This window comes from Bos grunniens, chromosome 1 (assembly GCF_055505025.1).
Source record: "Bos grunniens cultivar Pamir isolate PY7600 chromosome 1, Bosgru_T2T1.0, whole genome shotgun sequence".
Classification (NCBI taxonomy): Eukaryota; Metazoa; Chordata; class Mammalia; order Artiodactyla; family Bovidae; genus Bos; species Bos grunniens.
Window position 1 is genome coordinate 77,086,299 of NC_141165.1, and position 26,223 is coordinate 77,112,521.

The following is a 26,223-nucleotide window of genomic DNA, read 5'->3' on the forward strand; positions in this document are numbered from 1 at the left end:
GATTTTTTTTTTTAAATCTTAGAATAAAATTCAAACTTCATACCTTCATAGCACAGCCTGCATGGTTTGCTTTTTTCCAGTCTCTTCCACTGCATCCTTTATTTTTTCTTTCCCTCATTCACTTGTTCGCAGTTAAGTCCTTACCCTCCTTAGGGTCTTGACACTGCTGTGTCCTCTGGCTGGAATTTACTTTCCTGGACCCTTCCCATATATATGTATATTTTTTTCAGATTCTTTTCCATTATAGGTTACTTTTGTGCCACAGTACTGATCACAATCTGTAGTTATCTTGAATATAGGTTGTTGTGCTTATTTATTGCCTTTCTCTTTACTGTGGATTTCAAGGTCTCTAAGGGCAAGGACCTTGATTTCTTGCTCACAACCATTGTCTCTAGTGCCAGGCAGAGAGTAGGTGTTTAATCAGTATTTATTTATTTATTCATTTTATTTTATTTTTTAAAAATTTTATTTTATTTTTAAACTTTACAAATTGTATTAGTTTTGCCAAATATGAAAATGAATCCGCCACAGGTATACATGTGTTCCCCATCCTGAACCCTCCTCCCTCCTCCCTCCCCATACCATCCCTCTGGGTCGTCCCAGTGCACTAGTCCCAAGCATCCAGTATCGTGCATCGAACCTGGACTGGCAACTTGTTTCATACATGATATTATACATGTTTCAATGCCATTCTCCCACATCTTCCCACCCTCTCCCTCTGCAACAGAGTCCATAAGACTGTTCTATACATCAGTGTCTCTTTTGCTGTCTCGTACACAGAGTTATTACTATCTTTCTAAATTCCATATATATGCGTTAGTATACTGTGTTGGTGTTTTTCCTTCTGGCTTACTTCACTCTGTATAATAGGCTCCAGTTTCATCCACCTCATTAGAACTGATTCAAATGTATTCTTTTTAATGGCTGAGTAATACTCCATTGTGTATATGTACCACTGCTTTCTTATCCATTCATCTGCTGATGGACATCTAGATTGCTTCCATGTCCTGGCTATTATAAACGGTGCTGTGATGAACATTGGGGTACATGTGTCTCTTTCCCTTCTGGTTTCCTCAGTGTGTATGCCCAGCAGTGGGATTGCTGGATCATAAGGCAGCTCTATTTCCAGTTTTTTAAGGAATCTCCACACTGTTCTCCATAGTGGCTATACTAGTTTGCATTCCCACCAACAGTGTAAGAGGGTTCCCTTTTCTCCACACCCTCTCCAGCATTTATTGCTTGTAGACTTTTGGATCGCAGCCATTCTGACTGGTGTGAAATGGTACCTCATTGTGGTTTTGATTTGCATTTCTCTGATAATGAGTGATGTTGAGCATCTTTTCATGTGTTTGTTAGCCCTCTGTATGTCTTCTTTGGAGAAATGTCTATTTAGTTCTTCGGCCCATTTTTTGATTGGGTCATTTATTTTTCTGGAATTGAGCTGTAGGAGTTGCTTGTATATTTTTGAGATTAGTTGTTTGTCAGTTGCTTCATTTGCTATTATTTTCTCCCATTCTGAAGGCTGTCTTTTCACCTTGCTAATAGTTTCCTTTGGTGTGCAGAAGCTTTTAAGTTTAATTAGGTCCCATTTGTTTATTTTTGCTTTTATTTCCAGTATTCTGGGAGGTGGGTCATAGAGGATCCTGCTGTGATGTATGTCGGAGAGTGTTTTGCCTATGTTCTCCTCTAGGAGTTTTATAGTTTCTGGTCTTACATTTAGATCTTTAATCCATTTTGAGTTTATTTTTGTGTATGGTGTTAGAAAGTGCTCTAGTTTCATTCTTTTACAAGTGGTTGACCAGATTTCCCAGCACCACTTGTTAAAGAGATTGTCTTTAATCCATTGTATATTCTTGCCTCCTTTGTCAAAGATAAGGTGTCCATATGTGCGTGGATTTATCTCTGGGCTTTCTATTTTGTTCCATTGATCTATATTTCTGTCTTTGTGCCAGTACCATACTGTCTTGATAACTGTGGCTTTGTAGTAGAGCCTGAGGTCAGGTAGGTCAATTCCTCCAGTTCCATTCTTCTTTCTCAAGATCGCTTTGGCTATTCGAGGTTTTTTGTATTTCCATACAAATTGTGAAATTATTTGTTCTAGCTCTGTGAAGAATACCGTTGGTAGCTTGATAGGGATTGCATTGAATCTATAAATTGCTTTGGGTAGTATACTCATTTTCACTATATTGATTCTTCCAATCCATGAACATGGTATATTTCTCCATCTATTAGTGTCCTCTTTGATTTCTTTCACCAGTGTTTTATAGTTTTCTATGTATAGGTCTTTAGTTTCTCTAGGTAGATATATTCCTAAGTATTTTATTCTTTCCGTTGCAATGGTGAATGGAATTGTTTCCTTAATTTCTCTTTCTGTTTTCTCATTATTAGTGTATAGGAATGCAAGGGATTTCTGTGTGTTGATTTTATATCCTGCAACTTTACTATAATTATTGATTAGTTCTAGTAATTTTCTGGTAGAGTCTTTAGGGTTTTCTATGTAGAGGATCATGTCATCTGCAAATAGTGAGAGTTTTACTTCTTCTTTTCTAGTAAGTATTTATTGAAGGAACAAAAACATTCTCCTTTTTCATGGTCAGCCAGGGGCCTATCCCAAGCCTCCTGTGCTGGGTGTTCTCTATCTGCCTCTCCAAACCCACGCTCCACCCTTTCCTGGGAAGTAGAAATGTAGACTGTGTCACCTGGGCATTCTTGCCCTTTTGGCTTTCATTGGGAACTAGACAGAGGAAGTGGGCTTCCCAGGTGGTGCTAGTGGTAAAGAATCTGCCTGCAATGCAGGAGATACAAGAGATGTGGGTTCAGTCCCTGGGTTGGGAAGATCCCCTGGAGAAGAGCATGACAACATACTCCAGTATTCTTGACTGGGAAATCCCATGGACAGAGGAGCCTCATGGGCTATAATAGTCCAAGGGGCTGCAGAGACTTGGACACGACTGAATGACTGAGCATACAGATAGTGGAAGCACTGGCACAAATCTGAGACTAAGAAGGAGGAGAGTGAGGCGGAGTATCTGTCTTCTCCCCCAACCCCTTCCCCGTCCCATCTCACCTTTTAGAATGAGTACAGACTGCTTCTCTTCCTTGACTAAAAGTTTCAGTCCCTTTCGGGTTCTCTGAGTCCTGCTTGCTTCCTTTTCCTTCCAGGCTTGGAGGTCAGAGGAGAGAAAGAAAAAGAGATTGTGTAATGATTCCCTCTGAGGTTCCTGCCAGGTGGCCTCCTGCTACCTGCAGTGTAGCAGTGGGGTTCCCTGCCATATCCAACCCCAGGGCATGGTCCCATTCCTTGTTTGACTTTTACCTCATTAAACTCCACCCACAGCTCTGTAAATAGTCCTTTTATTTGATTCTCAATGACTGCATTTGAGCTTGCCATTCTTATCTACTGGGACTCTCAGATTAATAACTTATTCACCTGCGAGATGGGAAAGTTGACTGAGGGAAGTTTCTAATGCATCAGCATTTCTAGCATGGCTACTGCTGGTCACTTTTGAAACCAGTGGTTAATTTCAGCAAAACTGATTGCAATCTGAGTTATCTAAAGATAAACTTGCTGCTCCATTTGTGGTTCTCTGTGCCTGTCTTGTTATCTGATAATGTCTAGACTATGAACATCTTATGTAACTTTTTAAAGAATTTTATTTTTAATTGGAGGATAATTGCTTTACAATGCTGTATTGGTTTCTGCTGTAAAAGAACGTGAATCAGCTTTTTTTTATACATATATCTCCTTCATCTTGTGCTTCCATCCTATCCCCAACCCCCATCCCACTCATCTAGATTGTTATAGAGCACTGGGCTGAATTCCCTGTGTTACACAGCTAGCTATCTATTTTATACATAGTTGTGTGTGTGTGTGTGTGTGTATAACAATGTAACTTTTAAACCCTTTTGATAAAAATTTTTTCCCTAGGATTGAGGATAAGGTTGTTTTTGTGAATGAGGTATCTAGATTGCTGGGGTGTAGGGATACAAAAAGAGGGAGGCTTTCATCCCTTAATTCTGTGGATATTCTCCTTTAGACCCACTTATATTGAGCCAAAATCCACTCCTACCCTTCTTCTCCTGATGCCACCTTTTTGCATGAACCATCCAAAATCAATCCCTCATGGAAAGAAATTGAACAGAGATCTGGACTGACCTCTAAATCCTGTGCAGATTTCAGTGGTGAACTGAAGCTTGTTTGATCACGTAAACTTGAAAGGAGCTCTCATAGGATCAGAGGCTCCAGGTTAAAATGGATCTTAGAAGTCATCAGTTCCTTCCCCCCTCAGATTGATCATTGTAGATAGAGGATCTTCTCCTAGTCTTCCAAACACTGCTTGAACAGCTACAAGGACAGAGAATGAGAGCTGGGGAGTGAGTAGATTTTTTAAAAGATGGTCTACTTGATCTTGGCTGGATTGAAGATTTTGTTCCTTACAAAGAGCCTTTTTTTTTTTTTTTTTAAATAGAAAATACGGGGTTTAGTTTAGCTCTGTGACTTCTTATTCCATCTCGTCCAGCACCCAGGTCTGTGACCCCTCCAGGGGCTTGGATTCCTAAAGGGAACACTTAGGGAGCTGTCGTGTGCTATGCCCAGCCAGCTTTTCAGAGTGCCATGGGGATACTCTGCACTTGTGGATTAAGCCAAGCTTATGGTAGGATCTTTGATTTTCTGATAAGGATAGAAGTATGACCTACTGGTAATACCAAGAGAATGTCTGGTTTGCTCCTTTGGTAACTGGAATAGTGATTCACTGGGAGTAATGCATTGGCCCTGTCCACATTGCCCCTGTGCGACACTGAATGGGTTTCAGGGACACCAACGTACGGACCTCTTTAGCCTTCGCAGTGATTGGGCAGACAGCTGGTGGTCTCTGCCTGTGAACCTGACCTGACTGTGCCATACAAATATGGTCACTGTCCCCTGAGTACCATGAGGACATAAAGATTGGGAAGTATTATTCCCTTGCCCTCCTCTTCCTTCTGCCCTCTCTCCCTCCAGACCTTCTCTCTCTCCTCATATCGCTGATGTTCACACCGTCATCACTGCTGATGTGTTGTTTCCTTGTGGTTTCTAGATGATCACGATGCAGTCCTGAGGTTTAATGGGGCACCCACAGTCAAATTCCAACAAGACGTGGGCACGAAAACCACCATTCGTCTGGTAAACTCTCAGGTAAAACTTCTTCTGTGCAGAAATACATCCTTCCACAAACATGGGTGGTGCTGAGTAGGGTGCAGCCATCAGTACAGAGACTCTGCAGGTAGCCTGTCTGCCATCGAAACCAGCTCTGCCTTTTGTGAGCTAAAGAGTCGTGCATATGTTACTCCTGCCTCTCTGAAGAGGGGACAATGATAGTGTCTATCTTCGTCACAGGGTTGTGACGAAGGAGTAAGAAGATCCACACAAAGCACGCAGTGGCTGGCATTTATGTGTCAATGTTATCTACTCTGATATTTATGTGTGCAGAACTGAGGTGGCTATGGAGGGTACACTGGTGAGTGAATCAGACTCAGCCCTGCTCTCATGTAACTTACAGATACAGTCCAGTAGTTATACAAACAAATGTAAAGTTACAACAGATAACTACAAAGAAAAGGGTCAAGGTGCCACCAGAACCCAGAAAGGGGAGGTGTCCCTAGACAGGGAAGTCAGGAATAGCAAGGAGGTGTCTTTGCTGTGCAGGAGGAGTAAGGGGTCATGGTGAGAAGTGTGGGAAGAGGCAATGGCCTGGGGAAGGTCCTGTGTGGAAGGAGACAGGGGGGCACCAGGACCCAGAAAGAGGTGAGAGTCTCGGGGGGTGGGGTGGGGGCATGTAAAGGGGGACGAGGCTGAGGATAAGAAGGAGCTTGGCCACGGTGCTTGTCTTCTTCTTTGATGCACGCCCACACTTGCATTTTGTAAACATCCCTGGCTTCCAGTGATCACTGCAGTAGATGCAGTGGGTCCAGTGGATGGCGAAACACGTTTAAGAGGCTCTTACAATCGTGTGGACTAGAAATGCTGGCAGTTGTACCAGAGTGGACATGCAAGTGACTGTGAGAAATGATGGATTTGAGAGCTATTCCATGTGTGCAGATGACAGGCTCTATGTGGGGTTGAGTGTGAGAGGTGAAGGGAGGAGGCCACAGATGCACCTGGGCTTCTGGCTTGTGTAACTGGCCAGCTAGAGTCACTGAGACTGCAAAGAGTATTGGAGATGTTTTGGGTTGTGAGGGGCTTGGTCAGAAAGGCGGGCAGAGATAAAGAAATATATATATCTTCTGGATATGCTTGATCTGAGCTGCTTTTTATGTATCTGTGAAGAGAGGTCAAGTTGTGCAAATGAGATTGGAGGTCAGTGGAAAGGTTTGGACTGCAGATGAGGATTTGTAAATCTTCTCTTTCTATGTGGCAACAAACAGTGGGACCAAATGAGAGCACTGGAGAGGTGTAAAGAGAAGAAAAGTCCATGCAGGAGCTTTGGGCAATGAGAGCAGTAAGAAAGACGTCAGCGCCACTAGATTCTGCTTAAAGGCCAATTTAGATGAAGATTGAAAAGCATCATTCTCTCCTTAGCAAAATGGAGGTCACTGTTGGCCTCAGCAATAGCTAGGTGATGAAGGGAGAGTGATAAAGCCAGAAGCCAGACTGGAGTATGAGGAGAAGTGAGATAGGTGGAGGATGGCAAATACGGAGAGTTCCTTCAAGAATTCTGGTTCTGAAGGGCAGAGAGAAATAGAGCAATAGTTGGAGAGAGAGTTGAGTGTTCCAGGGCTCGTTTTTGTTCATGTTTTAGATTAGAGAGAATTGAGAATGTTTAAAAATCAGTGGAAAGACAGTCACAAAAGGACAAATACTGTATGTTTCCACATACCTGTGGTCCCTGGAGTAGTCAAACTCATAGAGATAGGTGGTTGCCAGGGCCTGGCAGGAAAGAGGAATTGTTGTTTAATGGATATAGAGTTCTAGTTTGGGAAGATGAAAAAATTCTAGAGATGGATGGTGGTACAAACCCAGGTTGTACAATAGTGTGAATGTACTTAATGCCACTGAGCTGTACACTCAAAAATGCTCAAAAGAGTATATCTTCAGTCAGTTCAGTTATTCAGTCATGTCCAACTTTCTGTGACTCCATGGACTGCAGCACACCATGCTTCCCTGTCCATCACCAGCTCCCAGAGCTTGCTCAAACACATGTCCATCAAGTCAGTGATACCACCCAATCATCCTTTGTTATCCCCGTCTCCTCCTGTCTTCAATCTTTCCTAGCATCAGGGTCTTTTCCAATGAATCAGTTCTTTGCATCAGGTGGCCTAAGTACTGGAACCTCAGCTTCAGCATCAGTTCTTCCAATGAATATTCAGGGTTGATTTCCTTTAGGATTGACTGGTTTGATCTTGCAGTCCAAGTTTCTCTCAAGAGTCTTCTTCAACACCAGAGTTCAAGAGCATCAATTCTTTGGCACTCAGTATTTTTTATGGTCCAATTCTCACATCCATACATGACTACTAGAAAAACCATAGCTTTAACTATATGGACCTTTGTTGGCAAAGTAATATCTCTTCTTTTTAATATGCTGTCTAGGTTGGTCACAGCTTTTCTTCTTATGTTACATATATTTTATCACATACACACAAATTTAAGTCAATGAGAAAAAAAAAAGTTGATCCAGAAATTGAATATACTAAAAAGAGGTGACACTGAAGTCAATGGTAGGAGTGGTTGGTCCAAAACCTAGCGGAAGATTAACCCCAGCAGGAGCAGGTCAGAAAGGAAGGAGGACTGGGGAGGGGGAGTAGCTGGAGGCAGTCTGTAGTGGTAGACTGAAGGGGCTTCTGTTTTCTCTGCAAAGTTAGGATACAGAGAAAATGAGACATTTTGTAGGGAGGTGAGGGGAAGAGAGGTTTTAGTAGAGGACGTTTGAGCCAAGAAGGTTTGAAATTGTCAATGAGGATGGAGTAAACCAGAGGAATGGAGCAGGATCTCTAGGCATGCTGACCACGTTGAGGTTGGGACCAGGGATTCAGAGAGAAATTCAGTTGTGTTTGCTCATAGGTGGTATGACCCACAGGTCAGCAGGCAGCTGAATGTGAGGAAGCATGGAGGAGGCCTGAAAATTCTCTTGGATTTGGAAGGCTACCCCGTTCTTGGGCATCTCTTCTAGGTGTTGGAAAGTTGCTCAGTCGTGTCCCACTCTTTGTAACCTCATGGACTATACAGTCAATGGAGTTCTCCAGGCCAGAATACTGGAGTGGGTAGCCATTCCCTTCTCCAGGGAATCTTCCTAACCCGGGTATCAAACCCAAGTCTCCCGCATTGCAGGTGGATTCTCTACCAGCTGAGCCACCAGGGAAGTCCTCTGGGTGTTTAGTGATGAATTAAACCTCAATCCTCAAAGATTCTGAAATTTTAATTTCTAGCAATTGCTCTCCTGGGTATACATGCAAAGGAAACCAAAACAATGCTGTGAGAAGATCCATGCACCCCAGTGTTCACTGCAGCACGGTTTACAATAGCCAAGACATGGAAGCAACCTAGATGTCCAGATAGATAAATGAATTAAGAAGATGTGGTATATACACAATTGAATATTACACAGCCATAAAAAAAGAATGAAATTTTCCCATTTGCAATAACATGGATGGACTTGGAGGAAATTATGCTAAGTGAAATAAGGGGATTAAGAGGTAGAAACTACTAGGTACAAAATAAAAAGCCACAAGGATATATTGTATAGTGCAGGGAATACAGCCACCATTTTATAGTAACTTGAAACATAGTTGCTATGCTGCGATTGAAACAGTATATAATATTGTTTATCAACTGTACCTCAATAAAAGAAAATAAATAAAGCCAAGGTAAGTTTGCCTGAGAATTACCAGATAGACCTTGATCCGATTTCTCCCTCAGCACTTCCTGCGTGAGTGACTTGAGCAAGTTGCTTTATCTTTCTGAGCCTCAGTTCCCTTATTTGTAACAGGGAAATAGTTACCATTCAGGGTCTTTGTAGGATCCAGTGAGACTGCTTAGTGTGGAGCAGGTCACTCGGAGGCCCGCGTGCTGCAGTGAGGACTCAAAAAAGGGTGGCTGTGGTCACTAATGCAGAATGAAGCCCTGCCCGTGTCTGCGCAGTCTCCATGTCCTCTTATTTCCTAGGCAAGTGGGTTTCTTGGCTCCTAGTAGGGATGCCAGCCAGCTTGGGGTTACTTCAGAGGTGCCTAGCAGAAGGAGAAAGTTAAAGGATAATTTTCAGGAAAAAGTAAGCTCATGACTCTCATAGAGATAGTGTCTATTTTATTCATATGAGGAGGGAACCAGGCACATGTTATAACCGCTTCAGAGAAAAAGTCAAAACAGTATCAAAATTTGAATAAAGGACAAAAAAAACCCCAAACCACCTCATTTTTTTTTTTCATCTTTTTTTCCCATGAGGTAGGCAGGAAGAGGAGGGAATCTACTGAAATTCTACTGGGCAAGGTTGAATAAGCATGTCTGTAGTTTGCTACAACTAAGAGCTGTAAGACAGCTCCTCTGTGGTCAGAATCTGATAAAGAAAAAGGGTGTGCTGCAGACCATGCATAGTTTTCCTCTGAGGGACAGCATTTGTCCTGCACTTCTGGATGGCTGTGCTCCCTCTGCCAGGGCTGAGAAGAGGGTAGCTGACTTCCCAGGGTGCCGTGTCCACTCATAACAAAAGCATTTCCTGTCCTCCTCAGACACACTGACCCTACTTCCTGTCCTACTGTAAGTGGCACTGAACATCCAGGCTGTTCAGTGCTTTGGCACTGGTCACGGGAAGCTGCATGACCGCGCTCCTTGTGATACTGACGTGTGACTGATGCCCTTCTGTTATCGTCCTTTCTCATCTTGCTTTTCGAGGAAGCTGGCAGCCAGTCTCCTTTGCCTTTTGCCCAGGTTGGTTATCTCAGCTGTTTTGTGTCTGCTTCTGAGCAAACTGAGTCCCCACATCACACACAGACTGCACCTGGCACTCCACAGTTCCTGGGGGCATAGCTGTGATCTGTGGGCTTGGTAAATTATGCCTTTGAGCAGCTCATTCTCTTCCCAGAGGGAGAGCTCCTCTGGACGGCAGCTGGGCCCAGGTTTGTTTGCTCAGCACCCAGCCTCCTCACCTGCAGAGATGTGCATCTGGCCTGTGACAAGGCCATGGAAAACAAAGAGGTGGTTCCTTACTGAGAAGATGGCTTTTTATAAGAGAATGGTGTCACACTGTGAAATTTCAGTAGATCTATTTGGGCAAGTATATGCCAGGTATTGTTATGAGATTCAGCTGGAAAGCTATAGTTAGCTAAATGTGAGTCTTTAAATAAATTCAATTGTGACTCTAAGTGTAAAGGTTTTGTGAGACTGAGCTGAGCCCCTGCTGGGCCCAGTGCTTCCTTAGAGACACTTGTACAGGTTGGGAAAGAGAAAACCATGCACAGTGGGACATATGCTGACTGGACTTCACCCAGGGCATTTCCAGATCACAGGACTTCCCTGGTGGCTCAGACGGTAAAGCGTCTGTCTACAATGCGGGAGACCCGGGTTCAATCCCTGGGTCGGGAAGATCCCCTGCAGAAGGAAATGGCAATCCACTCCAGTACTATTGCCTGGAAAATCCCATGGACAGAGGAGCCTGGTAGGCTACAGTCCATGGGGTCGCAAAGAGCCAGACACAACTGAGCGACTTCACTTCACTTCACTTTATCTTGAGATATGAGGTAGTGCCACTTACAAATACCTCCATCATCTAAGGGCCATATTTGTCTTATCATATTTAATCTTCATGATAACCCTATGAGGTGTGGTCACCGAACATTATTTTATATGAGGACAAAGGTCCGTCTAGTCAAGGCTATGGTTTTTCCAGTGGTCATGTATGGATGTGAGAGTTGGACTGGGAAGAAGGCTGAGCACTGAAGAATTGATGCTTTTGAACTGTGGTGTTGGAGAAGACTCTTGAGAGTCCCTTGGACTGCAAGGAGATCCAACCAGTCTATCCTAAAGGAGATCAGTCCTGGGTGTTCTTTGGAAGGAATGATGCGAAAGCTGAAACTCCAGTACTTTGGCCACCTCATGCAAAGAGTTGACTCATTGGAAAAGACTCTGATGCTGGGAGGGATTGAGGGCAGGAGGAGAAGGGGACGACAGAGGATGAGATGGCTGGATGACATCACCAACTCAATGGACGTGAGTTTGAGTGAACTCCGGGAGTTGGTGATGGACAGGGAGGCCTGGCGTGCTGCAGTTCATGGGGTTGCAAAGAGTCGGACACGACTGAGTGACTGAACTGAACTGAACTGAACTAGCTTCAAAGAGTCGAAGGGAGTCGCTCAGGTTGGGTAGGAGATAAGCAGTAGAGGTGGATTGAATCTAGGTTTGTTTGCTGGTGGTATTTTAACTCCCCTGAACTTTCTTTTAAGCTTTTCTAGGTCGTTGCTTGGAGAAGGAAATGGCAACCCACTCCAGTGTTCTTGCCTGGAGAGTCCCAGGGATGGGGGAGCCTGGTGGGCTGTTGTCTCTGGGGTCGCACAGAGTCAGACACGACTGAAGCAACTTAGCAGCAGCAGCAGCAGCAGCAGGTCATTGCTATTTTTCAGAGCCAGAGAAGGAGATTGACTTGATGATATTGGACTCAGGGTACCTTCTTACTCCAAACCTCTAGGTCATAAGTGGTTTTCAACATGTCAGAGCTGCCCTTGGTCTTCTTTTCCTTGTGTAGCCCATCTGTTGTGGTGTGGGGCCAGCTACCCTGATTCCGTTCAGTCAATCAAATAAGTTCCCACAAGATCCTGCCTAGTGTGAGGGAAGAGCAGAAGGAAACAGTGCTCATAAGGACTTCCCTTTGGATGAAGAGAAAAAGACACCCCACCCCCAACATGTTGTTATTGTTGGTCAGTTGCTAAGTCATGTCCAACTCTTTGTGATCCCATGGACTGCAGTGTGCCAGGCTTTCCTGTCCTTCACTATCTGTCAGAATTTGCTCAAACTCATCATTGAGTCAGTGATGCCATCCAACTATCTCGTCCTCTGTCGTCCCCTTCTCTTCCTGCCCTCAATCTTTCCCAGCATCAGCGTCTTTTCCAGTGAGTCAGCTCTTCACATCAAGGTGGCCAAAACATTAGAGATTCAGCTTCAGCATCAGTCCTTCTAGTGAATATTCAGGGTTGATTTCCTTTAGGATTGATTTGTTTGATCCATGCCATCCAAGGGACTCTCGAGAGTCTTCTCCAACAAGGCCAGTAAAGGTGAAGTGCAAAAACAGAGTATATTCTTTTTCTATGAGTCTGACTGTTTTAAGATAACTCATATAAATGGAATCATGCAGTTGTATTTCCCTCAGTATAATGTCCTCCAGGTTCATCCTTATTGTCATATTTGGTACAATTTCCTTTTTTTTCCTTTTTTTTGAAGTTAATATTCCATAGAAACAGACTGTTAAGTGGTGGTTTCCAGGGGCTGAGGTGAGGGGCAGATGGGGAATTGCTATTCAATGGGTATAAAGTTTCAATTGTGCAAGATTAAAAAGTTTCAGAGATCTGCTGTACATTGTGTCTATAGTTAATAATACTGTATTTTGCACTTAACAATTTGTTAAGAGGGTAGATCTCATTTTGTTTTCTTACTGCAATGAAAAACAGAAGGGCGTATACTCCAGTGTGGGGCTGCTAGTTTAGATAAGGCATATCTTTGGCATGGAATTCTTTCTGTGCGGGCATTACTGAATTGAGAAGGGGACATTCAAAACCTGTATTTAATTTGTGGAAAATAGCTGTGTTTATTTATTTATTTATTTTTTCAGACACCTCTGTATTTTATTTTATTTTATTTTTTTTTTATTCTTCCAATTTTATTTTATTTTTAAACTTTACATAATTGTATTAGTTTTGCCAAATATCAAAATGAATCCGCCACAGGTATACATGTGTTCCCCATCCCGAACCCTCCTCCCTCCTCCCTCCCCATACCATCCCTCTGGGCTGTCCCAGTGCACCAGCCCCAAGCATCCAGCATCATGCATCGAACCTGGACTGGCAACTCGTTTCCTACATGATATTTTACATGTTTCATTGCCATTCTCCCAAATCTTCCCACCCTCTCCCTCTCCCACAGAGTCCATAAGACTGTTCTATACATCAGTGTAATAGCTGTGTTTAAAATAACCTCTCTCTGACCTCACACCCCATTTCAGCTCAGTTCCCTGCTGCGACTAGTGCTTACACCTCACTCAACCTTAAAAATTTTTTGTCTACACTTTGAGGTCATTTGCTAGGAATTTTTGCATCTATGTTCATGAGGGATGTAAGTTTGTAATTTTGTAATTTTCCCTTCTTATAACATCTGTCAGTGTTTTTGATATCAGAGTAATGCTGCCATTGTAGAGTGAGTTGGGAATTGTTCCTCCAAAATTTTTCTGGAAGGGTTTGTGTAGAATTAGTATTACTGTTTTCTTGACTGTTTGGTAGAATTCACCCAGTAAAGTCATCTGGGCCTAGAATTTACCTTGTGGGAAAATTTTTAGCTACAAATTCAGTTTCTTTAATAGACACATAATAGATAGTTATTCATGTTACTTGTTTCTTCTTGACTTCTTGAGTTTTGGTAGTCTATATCTTTCAAGAAATTTGTTCATTTCTTCTAAGTTATTGACTTTGTTATCATAAAGTTGTTCATAATTCCCTCATTATCCTTCTAATATCTGTGGAATGAGATGTGATGTCTGAGGTGATATGACATCCTTCAAGGTGAGTCATAGTATTGGAAATCCTAGAGCTAAAAATGACTTTGGAGATCAAGTAGCCATTCATTCATTCCAGAATGAGTTCTATTGATCACCTGCTCAATGTGAACAGAGCTAGAACTCATCCACTAACAACAGCAGAACAGAAACAGACATGCTCCCTGCCCTTGTGAAGCCCAGTGTCTTGCTTGATCATTTCATTTTACAAATGAGATAACCGAGGCCTGAGAAGAGAAGGTGACTGGTACAGGTGCATGCAGGGCAATGGCAGGCCATGTAGACTGAACCTTCCTGACACTTGGCCCACGACTCTTTCCTGGTTCTCTGATGACACCTTCTAAGTCCATGTTTTCTCACTCCCATCATCTTATTTATCCACCTCATTTATTACCTAGCTCTCTCATTAGGAGAGGAGGCATTGTGGTCTGTTTTGTTCACATATGCCCAATGCCCAGCTGCCAGAATAGTGCCTATTACATATCTACATTACACAGTAGACATGCAAGAAATATTTGTCTAGTGAAATATAGTCCAGGGAACCTTCTCATTCAATGGATTGCCTCCAAAGTTCCTCCAATTTATTTTTTTTTTGAGCTTTTTATTTGGAAAAACTTGAAAACCTCTAGAAAAGTTGCAATAATATGATGAATACAAAGAATGCCTATATACCATTTACCTAGATTCACTTATTATTTTTTCATTTTACCCCGTTGCTGTATCATATGCCCTATCTATCTTTCATAATATCTTTTATTTTTTTCATTTGAGAGTGCTAGTGGTAAAGAATTCACCTGCCAATGCAGGAGACATGAGATGCAGGTTTGATCCCTGGGTTGGGAAGATCCCCTGGAGAATGTAATGACAACCCACTCCAGTATGCTTGTTTGGAAAATCCCATGGACACAGGAGCCTGGCTGCCTACAGTCCATGGGTTGCAAAGAGTCAGACATGACTAAAGCAACTTACCATGCGTACATCACAGACATTAATCCCTAAAAACTTATTACAGACAGAGAGTTTACAGCTGCCTCCCCAAATTTGTATGTTGAAACCCTAACTTCCAATATGATAGTATTTGGAGGTGAGGCCTTTGGGAGAGAAATATGTTTAGATGAGGTCCTGAGGTTGGGGTCCCCATGATGAAGGGATTAGGATCCTTATAAGAAGAGGGAGACCAGAGCTTGCTTGCTCTCTGCCACGTGAGGACACATTGAGAAGGTGGCCCTCATCAGTAACCAAATCTGCTGGCACCTTGACCTTGGACTTCTCAGCCTCCAGAACTATGAGAGATCAATGTCTTTTGATTTCTACCATACCTAGTCTATGGTATTTTGTTATAGTAGCTGGAGCAGACTTTGTTGTTGTTGTTGTTACTGAGAAGTAGAGTGCTGCTGTAACAAATACCTATGTGTGAGTTGCTTTGGAACTGTGTACAGGATTGCCGGGAGAAATATCAATAACCTCAGATACGCAGATGACACCATCCTTTTGGCAGAAAGTGAAGAAGAACTAAAGAGCCTCTTGATGAAAGTGAAAGAGGAGAGTAAAAAAGTTGGCTTAAAGCTCAACATTCAGAAAATGAAGATCATGGCATCCAGTCCCATCACTTCATGGCAAATAGATGGGGAAACAGTGGAAACGGTGTCAGACTTTATTTTGGGGGGCTCCAAAATCACTGCAGATGGTGATTGCAGCCATGAAATTGAAAGACGCTTACTCCTTGGAAGGAAAGTTATGACCAACCTAGACAGCATATTCAAAAGCAGAGACATTACTTTGTCAACAAAGGTCTGTCTAGTCAAGGCTATGGTTTTTCCAGTGGTCATGTATGGATGTGAGAGTCGGACTATAAAGAAAGCTGAGCGCCAAAAAATTGATGCTTTTGAACTGTGGTGTTGGAGAAGACTCCTGAGAGTCCCTTGGACTGCAAGGAGATCCAACCAGTCCATTCTGAAGGAGATCAGTCCTGGGTGTTGATTGGAAGGACTGATGCTGAAGCTGAAACTCCAATACTTTGGCCACCTGATGTGAAGAGCTGACTCGTTGGAAAAGACCCTGATGCTGGGAAAGATTGAGGGCAGGAGGAGAAGGGGATGACAGAGAATGAGATGGTTGGATGGCATCATCGAGTCGAGGGACATGGGTTTGAGTGGACTCCAGGAGTTGGTGATGGACAGGGAGGCCTGGCGTGCTGCGGTTCATGGGGTCGCAAAGAATCCAACACGACTGAGTGACTGAACTGACTGACTGACTGACTAATGTTTGTGGAAGGTAGAACTTGTGAGTGAAGAAACTGGATATCTAATTGAGGCAAGATTTAGAAATTGTTTTAGGGAATGTGTTGGAGGAGTGGCTTGATTCCTCATGAATGCTTTTATTATAGTAAAATATGAGAGGGGAGAAACAAATTGCAGAAGGAATTATTTAGCAAAAAGGAAACAGAACTTAAGATTTGTAAAATTCCCAGCCTATCTGTATATTGCAAAAAATAAGAAAGCTTGTTTTGACAAAAACACTAAGGGGATGGCCCAAGAAGCATTTGATTTAAAAGGTCAGTTTGGGAGTGAACCACAGACCTAATCAGCCACCCTAGCAGAAACACTGCTAGTTTGAACTAAAGAAGACAAGATGAAGGCAGGCTGTCAGATTTAGATTCTATGGGACCAAACTATAGAGTTCTTTGCCTGCAAATAGATACCATTCTTCAAGACAAGGGATACCAGTGGTGATTCAGAGACCATCAGGGCTGCTTCCTTGGTTCCAAAGGGGAGAGAGGATTGTCTTGATTTCAATAGGCCAGATGGCAGCTGCCCAGGGCCTTGGTGGAGTGACCCCTACCCAGCAGAGCCACGCAGGTAGGACTCATGCCCTACCACATCCATAATGCAAGCATCAAACCAAAGAGGATTATTCTCCAGCCTTAAGCTATAGTGATATTTACTTTGCTAGGCTTGGACCTTTTTGGAACCTGTCATTTCTTTATTTATTCCAATTTCTCCCTTTTGGACTGAGACTCTATCCTATGCCTGTTCCACCACTGTATTTCAGAAGCACATAATTTATCCAGTTTCACAGGTTCACAGCAGGAGAAGGTTTTACTTCAGGTTGAATCGTTTGGTTCTTTTCTGGTTTAGATAATATTTAGATAAGACTTTGGATGTCAGCCTTTAGAATAGATGCTGGAATGAGTTAAAACTGTGGAAGATGTTGAAGTGGAATTAAATGTACTTGCATGTGAGAAGGACATGATTTTAGGAGATACAAGGGTAGAACGTTATGGACTGAATGTTTCTCCCCCAAATTCATACCTTGAAGTCCTCAAAATATAAAGAAGTTCTTGAGGGCGAGGCTTCCATGATGGGATTGGTGTCATAAACAGAGATACCAGAACTTGCTCTCTTTCTGCTATGGGAGGACACAGGAAGAAGGCAACCGTCTGCAAGCCAGGAAGTGGGCCCTCACATGGAAAGTGAATTTGCTGGTACCTTGATCTTGGACTTCCCAGCCTTCAGAGCTGTGAGAAATAAATGTCTGTTGTTTAAGGCATTCAGTCTGTGGTATATTTGTTGTAGTGCCCTGAACTAAGATAATAGTTTAATGTGTACTTCCTAGGAATAAGAATATTGTCTCAAGTAAGCAAAACATAGTTATCAACTTCATACATTTACATTGATACCATGTATCTGGTATCAATGTAAATTAATCTGGCTGCATTGCAGTTTTGTTAATTTCTCCATTAATGTCTTTTATAATTTTTCTTCTAGTACAGAATCCAGTTCAGGATCAGGTGCTACATCTAGTTGTCATGCTTCTTCAGTCTCCTTTAACCTGGAATAGTTCCATGGCCTTTGTCTTTAAGACATTTAAGCATTTAAAAAAAATTAAGTCCTTTAATTTTTTTTTTTTTTTTTTAGCGTTTATCTGATGCTTTCTCAAGAGGAAATTCAGTTTCTGCACTCTTCGCTGGAAAACTGCACAAATGACATTGTGTCCCTCTTAGAACATCACATCAGGAGGCATCCATATCCATCTGCCCTTCAGCTGATGTTTATTTTGAGCACCTAAATGTGGTGGTGTCTGATGAGACCACTGTATAATTACATTTTCCCTTGAAATCTATGAGTGAACACTTTTAATACTATGCCATTACTCTGCTCTGCATCAAAATTTCCTGCTACATTTAATATGTAGCGATCAGTTTTGCCTGAACCAATCTTTACTATGATGGTTGCAAAATGACGGTCTTTTAATTCCAGCTCCCCCTCCTCCATGTCATCTAGTTAGCACTTAGAATTTTACTATAAGCAAGAAGCCTCCCTTCTCATCCTCCATTTATTTCCTTCCTCCCACTTTTCCTCCCTCCCTCCCTTCTTTCTTTCATTTCTGTATTTGTTATTGGTAAAAACTTATAGATTGCTATATTTTCAATGGTTTATAATTCATTTTATAGTTACAAACTACCTAAGCATTCAATTTTTCCCAGATTTGACAAAGGAACTCCTAGTGGGAGTTCCTTTAAACTGGCTCTTGTTGTTCTGTGACATGCATGCCCTCATCATTTCTTTAAAATACTCCTATACTTTCTGGCATAACAAGATGTTCTAGTTCATTAGTACCTATCTGTTGGGTTTTTAATATTTCATATTTATTAATTTTATCCTGAACATACACACAAAGTGTTCTAGATCAGTGATGGATTTCTTATTTAAATGTGTGTTCAGTTGCATCTGACTCCTCTGAGACGCTATGGACTGTAGCCTGCCAGGCTTCTCTGTCCGTGGGGTTTTCCAGGCAAGAATACTGGAGTGGGTTGCCATTTCCAACTCCAGGGGATCTTCCCAACCTAGGAATTGAACCCACGTCTCTTACATCTCCTGCATTGGCAGGCAGATTCTTTACCACTTGGGGCACCTGGGAAGCCCTTTATTTAAATCCCTTACCTTAAATAATAAATGCATTAATCTCTCTCTGCCTTAGTTTTTATTGTTAGGGCAATGCAGTAAGAGCCAGGCCAATTATCCTACATGAGTAGCCAGTACCCTATAAGAAAGGAACAAAAAAGAAGTGATTTTTTTCCCTTGCTTATAAAAGGCAGGATGTAGCTGTCCTCTTTTCCTCCTAAAGAGAGTCCCCTTCTTACTCCAGCCCTTTGGAATATAAATAAATATATCTAGAGCTCTCTCTGGGTTCCTAGGTCTCTTTCTTCCTACTCCAGAATATCTCTTAGAATATCTCTGTATTAATCTTGAGTTATAGTCGGAGTTATAACCATTTAGCTTCTCGGGGAGATAAGCAAAGTTTCATTATGTTTGGAGTCAGAGAAGAGCAGTTAACTAGACAAATTAGCTGTAGATTTTATTATCATGATTTATAAAGTCTCAGGAGTCTAGGGCTTTTTGCAAGAGTGCTGAGACATCATGGTAAGTTTTACTTCCCCATACTATTCTACCCTAGTTCTGGGATATGCCATTTCTTCCCAAGGAGCTCTGATTCCTTTAAGTGAAAAATGACATTAGAAACTAAGATTTAGGTACTAGGTATGTTCATGCCTAATGAAGTAATCTTTGCTTCTTGGCCCTTTCAGTAGGTAGAGGAAATATATACTGGTACACACACAATACACATACTTGTGTATTTGTTCATTTATATATATATATGCATGTGAAAGTCGCTCGTCTGACTCTGTGACCCTATGGACTATACAGTCCATGGAATTCTCCAGGCCAGAGTACTGGAGTGGGTAGCTGTTCTCTTCTCCACCAGATCTTCTGAACCCAGGGATCGAACCCAAGTCTCCCGAGTTGCAGGAGGATTCCTTACTGTCTGAGTCACCAGGGAAGCCCATATATATGCATACTGCTGCTGCTGCTAAGTCACTTCAGTCATGTCTGACTCTGTGTGACCCCATAGACGGCAGCCCACCAGGCTCCTCTGTCCCTGGAATTCTCCAGGCAAGAATACTGGAGTGAGTTGCCATTTCCTTCTCCAATGCATGCATGCATGCTAAGTCGCTTCAGTCATGTCCCACTCTGTGCAACCCTATGGACAGCAGCCCACCAGGCTTCTCTGTCCACAGGACTCTCCAGGCAAGAACACTGGAGTGGGTTGCCATTTCCTTCTCCATATATATGCATACTTGTAGGTATATGTACACATCCATATCAGATCAGATCAGTCGCTCAGTCGTGTCCGACTCTTTGCGACCCATGAATCGCAGCACGCCAGGCCTCCCTGTCCATCACCAATTCCTGGAGTTCACTCAGACTCACGTCCATTGAGTCAGTGATGCCATCCAGCCATCTCATCCTGTCGTCCCCTTCTCCTCCTGCCCCCAATCCCTCCCAGCATGCACATAAGTCTGTTTTAGAAATGATAGACTCTACTTGATACCTCAGTCTATTCAGGTAAAGGTACTTGCCTTTCCATTGTGTATTTGCATCCCCTCTTCTTCCACAGTGAGAATCCTCCTCCTAACAACATCAGCACACTGATTTATTTGGTTATATCTGTAATACATCTAGAGTAATTTGAAAATTATTTTGTGTATCTCTACATAAAGCAAACCTATTTAAAGTTCAGGATTTGTTTGCAGTTCTCTTTCACACCCTGCCCAAAATTAAGGGTTTATGGCCAACTAATGTGTACCTAAGTTACCTTGATTAGCTATTCTGTTTCTCTTCACTTTGATTATGAATTCATTTGAAATTCAATTGTACTCATTTTGTTTCGATTCTAGGTTTTTCTTTTTCTTCTTCTAAAAAAATATGCAGAATGTTAACATGCTTCTAGAATTCAAAACTACCCAAAAAGGCATACTCAGAAAAGCATTACTTCCTACTGAATTCCTTCCACCTATCTCACTACCACGCTTTGTATATAACTGACTACTGTTTTGTGATTTCTTCTATCTATAAAGACAGACAGATGTATATATGTGTTCTTTTTTTTTAATTCCCATATTCTGTACAAAAATACAGTGGACTGTATATACTCTTCTATACTCTCCTTTTCCCCAGTGCTTTCTGGAAATCACTCCATATCAGTTCACAGAAATCTTCCTCATTCTTTGTTGCATCTGCATAGTACTCCTTTGTGGGTAAATTTCACAGCTTATTCTATCAATCTCCTTTGCTCAAACATTTAAGTACTTTCCAACCTTTATTTCCCCTACTACTTTACGGTTCTTTGAATGACTTTTCCTGTGATTACAGGTTGAATGATAGGACCCTTGGATTTTGGGTTTGTGGTAGGTTTCAATTTGTGCTGCCCTTAAGTTTAGCACTTCCCTGTCTAGATTCAGTTTGCAAAGGTCAGGTCTTCCCTTAAGACCCACAGACTCCATATTTTTACATCTCCTCAAGACCCTGAAGATCCTTTTGTCTTCCTAGAGCATTAACTAGCTTTGCAACTGTGGCAGATTTGCAAATCTAACAGCCAGAATACAAACTTTATCATCCCTTAACATTTTTGAAAGAAGATTGCTTAGTATAATGAGACGTTGGGCAGACCTTGCTTTGTACTGTAGGTCCATCCCTTCCGAGCTCTGTGATTGTGGGCCAGGTATATAATCTCTTAGAGCTTCCTCTTCAAGCCCTGTTTGGGGCTTGGAAATAATGTGAGGAGTAAATGAAAAGACATCAAACTGGACTGTTGTGTGAGTTTAACAAAACTGTTAAGTCTAGACTCTATAGTTAAGATGTATCAGTATCTACACCCACACCACACCCACACAGAAAGTGTATTAATTTCCTAGGCCCACCATGACAAAACACCACAGATAGTGTGGCTGAAACAACAGTGATTTATTTTCTCACAGTTCTCCGGGGCAGAAGTACTAGATCAAGGTGATGTCAAGGTTCATTTCTGACAAGGGCTCTTTCTGGCTTGAGGATGGCCACCTTCTATGCCATTACGTGTGCATGTGAGTTGAAGGTAGAGAGAGATCTCTGCTATCTCTTCCCTGTCTTATAATGACCTCAGTTTTATTAGATAAGGGCCCCATCTTTAGGACCTTATTTAATCTTATCTCCCCAAAGCCTTATCTCCAACATAATTACATAGGGGATTAGGGCTTCAATATATGAATTTGAGAGGGATACAATTCAGTTTGTAACAGAGGGAAAGAAAGATTTGGTAAGAAAAAAGACCAACATACTCACAGTGAGAATATCTGAAGAATGCAATTATATATGATTACTTTCTTCTATATGTATATAGATAGATGGATGTGTGTGTATGTGTGCGTGTGCATTCTTGTATTCTCTTTTAACTTTCTGCAGTGACTATTTCTAACTTTGACTAGAAAGCCTACTTTAAACGGGTTTCTAAATAGCAACAACCCATCTCCCCAGTGTAGTCTTTTCCTGGCACAGACCTCCTTGGGGGTCTGTTGCTCTGGAAATGATTTACTTTCCTCATCATGAGGCCCTGGGGATCCCCGAACTCAGGTCAGACTGCATGAGGGTGAGTACAGGAGCATTTGAGAAGAGCTTTATTTTTAAGTCCCTTGTGCTGCAGTTGGACAAAGGACTGAGATGTTGTCCAGACATGTCTAGTCACCCAGGCAGGGCCTTACAGGATGGTCATGTCTTATAAATAAGGCACCTGGGCCCCAGATAGGGCAATGGTCCTCCTAAGACCACAAGCGAGTTAGACACAAAGTCGTCTCCCAATTCCCCAAGCACTTTTAAGCCTTTTTTTGTTGTTTTGAGGAAATCCTTGACTCTTTTATAAAGGGGTACCAAAATTAATACGTAAGTCCAGAGCTATGTTCTTCTAAGGCTGAGGGGTGCTTGCTGGTTTCTCCTCTTTCCTTCCACCAGATCCCAGCCCTGGTCACTTTCTTTTCCTTCTCCAGATAAAACAAGAATTTACCTTCACCTCTTCTTAATTTTCTAGATTACTTTCTCACTTGTCTCAAGTGGCTCAAGTAAATGACCATTTCCCCACTGTGTACAGTGAGAACTGAGATCGGTCTGATCCTCAGAGTGTGCTGGTTTATTTGAATATCTTGTGGTTTATGAATACAGCCCTGTGGGAACAGAAACAAGCCTGCTAAGAGCTAGGCTCTGAAATCTGGTCCTGATTCTTCCTTATACTTATCTGGAAGTCTCAGACCTCAGTTTACCTTCTGAAAATCATGGGTTTGGATTCAGTCTTTTGAGGATTTTCCTGTATGACACAGGAAAACTTAGGAAGCAAAATTCTTGTGACACATTTTCTTTTTTTAAAAATAATATTTATTTAGCTGTGTCGGGTCTTAGTTGTGATATGCAAGCTTAGTTCCCCTACAGTGTGTGGAATCTTAGTTCCTTGACCAGGGATGGAACGCAGGTCCCCTGCATTGCAAGGTGGATTCTTAACCACTGACCACCAGGGAACTCCCTCATGACACTTCCATACCCTCATCAAGTGCTTTCTTTGACGTTTTCTGCCACAGGTGTTCCACCCTATCTTCTTAGCAGTGAAGTAGGTAGATTAGAAGTTTAGAATCTGGAACCAGACAAAAGGGATCCCATTCAGACTCCCTGAGTTACTAGCCATATGGTTTGGGTAAACTACTAATACTTAGCATCTCTGAGTCTGCTCCCTTATTTATAAAATGGGTATATTAAGAATTGCTACCTAAGATTGTTGTAAAAATGAGCTAACATATAAAAGAGTCTGGCTTAGAATAAACATCATTTAAGCAGCATCTGTGATCATCATAGTTATCCTTTATCATAAAGGAGAAAACTTTCTGCATCTCTCTTGGATTTGCGAGGACAGTAACACCACAGACCCTGGGAGAGTATCAAGGTGCAGGAAGTACTGCTCCTGGCCTCCAGCTTTGTGTACTAAAAAGACAGCTTGAGAGAAACATTTTTAAAAATCCCAGTTATCTCTAATCCTGAGTCAGGGATAAATCACCTGGTGTCAGTCCTCTACATAGAAAGCAGCATAGCTTAAGAAAGGACACTTTCAGTATACCAGCAGTTTCTGGTGGTGGGGTGGGGGCCTGTGGAGTGGGATGGGGACAGGGAGTGAAATTGTAGAGTTCAGTCTTAAAAGTCCTATATAAGATAGTTTGAGGGTGTCCCTCTGCCCACCCCTTATGTCTATCTTGCAAAGCCCTGTCTGCCAGGATGCCCACTCTGCCTTTGGACTATAGCACTGAATTCCTGTGCTGTGAGTTACCATGTTTCCCACAGAAAGAGGAAAGTGCTTGATGTTGGAAGATCTGGGTCCCACTTCTGGTTCCTGTGGCCTCTCGCCTGTGGCACTCCAGGCCAGTTGTCTCATCCTTGAACTTCAAAACTCTATTCTATCCCCACATACCGGCTGCTGTTCTTTCCATGTTCTCGTTTTAGGAAAGTGGCCTGAGGGCCAGGACTCACCTTGACCTCTTTTTCCTTCACTTTCAACATCCAGTTAGTCTGCAAGTCTACAGACTTGGTTCAATTGTCCAAGGTTCAATTGTCATTGAACTCTTGCAGCAACTCTATTAGGTAGATACTATTGACTTGATTATTCATATTTGTACATGAATTATTCATATAGCTGACGGTTGTAACTTTTTCATTTCTCCATCATTTTTACTTATGCTATAGTAGCATCTTCTATCTGAGCTTCCTTTTCTGCAAAAATTCTAGTCCAGAACACTGGTCTGTTTGGATCCTTCTCACGAGCCTTCACTGGTCCTGTAATCTACTGAGGAAACCCTGAGCTCCCCCGAGTGGCACTTACCTACATTTCTCTGACCGCTTCAGGGTCTCCCTTTGTGTCTAAGCCACACTGGACAATCTTCAATTCCTAAACAAGCTCTTCACTTTACTTACTAGAATTAGGTTTGTCGGCAAGTGACAAGAATACTCTGCCCACCTCTCAATACTAGTTTAACAAGATAAAACTATATTTCTCATGTAAAAGAAGTCTAGAGCTGGTATAGTGTTCCAGAGAGCCAGGAACCCAGACTTCTACTACCTCATGCATCTGCCATTCTACCACGTGACTTCCACTTCATGGTCCAAGGTGGCTGCTCAAGTTACAGCTATTATACCCACCGTTTGCAGCAGGAAGGAGGAAGGAACAAGGAAGGTCATAACCCTGCCTCTAAGAACAGTTTCTGGGAGTCACACTTGCTTACACACCATTGGTCAACATTTTGTCACACAGCCACACCTAGCTGTTAGGCTAGGAAATTTTTATTTTGGCTAGTGTTTATTTTAGATAGCCATGTGCTGAGGTAAACATTGCTTCCAAGGAAGGAGAGGATGGGTACGGGGTGACACCTAGGAGTCTGCCATGTAGTCTCACATCTGGGGGGTGTGCACGTTGTTCCTTCTGTCCAGGTCCTCTTCCCTCTCCCTTCTCAGTCCCTTGGCTTGGCCTAGCCTTATCTGTCCCTTAACACTGATACCTCATGCCCATCCTCACTCTGGCACCCTGTGACTGCCTGGGGCTTCTTAGCACCCAGTACAACTGCACAGTCTCTGGCCAAGGTGGGCCCACCACCAATATTTCTTCTTTCAAAGATACACTGAAGAAATGGGATTATGTTCTTCAGGCTCCCAGGACCTTCCTACATCTGGGGGAAAGTATAGCGATGGGGTAGCTGAATGATCTTAAAGGCTCATGGCAGACTGCCGCTCTTGGTTGTAGAGACAACCCATCTTCCCACAGTGAGACACTGTTTAGGTCTCAGCCTTCGTGATGGTGAGCAATCAATGTGGGGTTACTGTTGTGATTCTTGCTTTCAATTCCAGTCAGTTCTTGATTTGATTTTTGCCATTTGTTTCTCTCATTTTAAACCTGGGCAGTATCTCCCACATGCCTTTTAAGGTGACTGACCGCTGGTCTCGCGTATCAGCTTTGTCCCTTAAGAGGGACACAACTTCTTTCATTGCTAAGCCTTCAGGCCCTTCCTTGGTCTTTCTCACTCCCTGCAGTGCCCCCACTGGATCCTCAGGACAGCTCCTGAGATAGGAGGGCAGTGTTACCTGCACTCACAGATGAGCATGAGGACCTTAGTGACTGCCGGACTTGCTCGCAGTCATTGGACATGTGGCAAAGCCAAGAACTGAGCCGGGTCTTTCTGTAATAAGTGTAGTAGCTTTCACCTTCTGCTGCCACACTTCTATTTTAATAAGTACTTTAACATTTCTGTGCATAATTTCTTCCCAAATTTAGGAGTCTCCTAGGATAAAAGGCAAAATGTGAAATTACTGAGTCAAGGTGTATAAATATAGTTTTTAAGAAGGCTGTTAATGTGTTTTGCAAAATTGATCCAGCAGGGATGTCCTGTGGAGCCTTATCACAGTCACATTTTGCCCAGGCTAGTCCAAGAGTTGGGGAGCCTGAGAGTGTGGGGAGGAGAGAGGCTGGCTGGTTCCTCAGCAAGGTGCATGTGAGCCTCCCCCCAGCCTGGGGGGATTCTCATGTTTAAGTGTATGCCATGGCCCCTCCAGTGCTTTGGCCACCTCATGCGAAGAGTTGACTCATTGGAAAAGACTCTGAT

At 42.6% G+C, this 26,223-nt stretch overlaps 1 protein-coding gene across 25 annotated transcripts in view; it reads left to right on the top strand.

Annotated features, from left to right (window-relative positions):
* ST6GAL1 (ST6 beta-galactoside alpha-2,6-sialyltransferase 1) overlaps window positions 1-26,223 on the top strand; it is a 152,102-nt gene that overhangs the window by 118,463 nt on the left and 7,416 nt on the right. For 19 of the 25 annotated variants that reach the window (XM_086398459.1, XM_086398493.1, XM_086398469.1 and 16 more), the window contains one exon: window positions 5,079-5,176. The exons of 1 other annotated variant lie outside the window; for it this stretch is intronic. In XM_086398459.1, the coding sequence (XP_086254585.1) occupies window positions 5,079-5,176 (98 nt within the window). Of the gene's footprint in view, window positions 1-5,078; window positions 5,177-5,225; window positions 5,786-17,641; window positions 18,909-26,223 lie in introns of those variants that run through there. 5 more of the 25 variants (XM_086398615.1, XM_086398626.1, XM_086398634.1 and 2 more) reach the window with 2 other exon arrangements.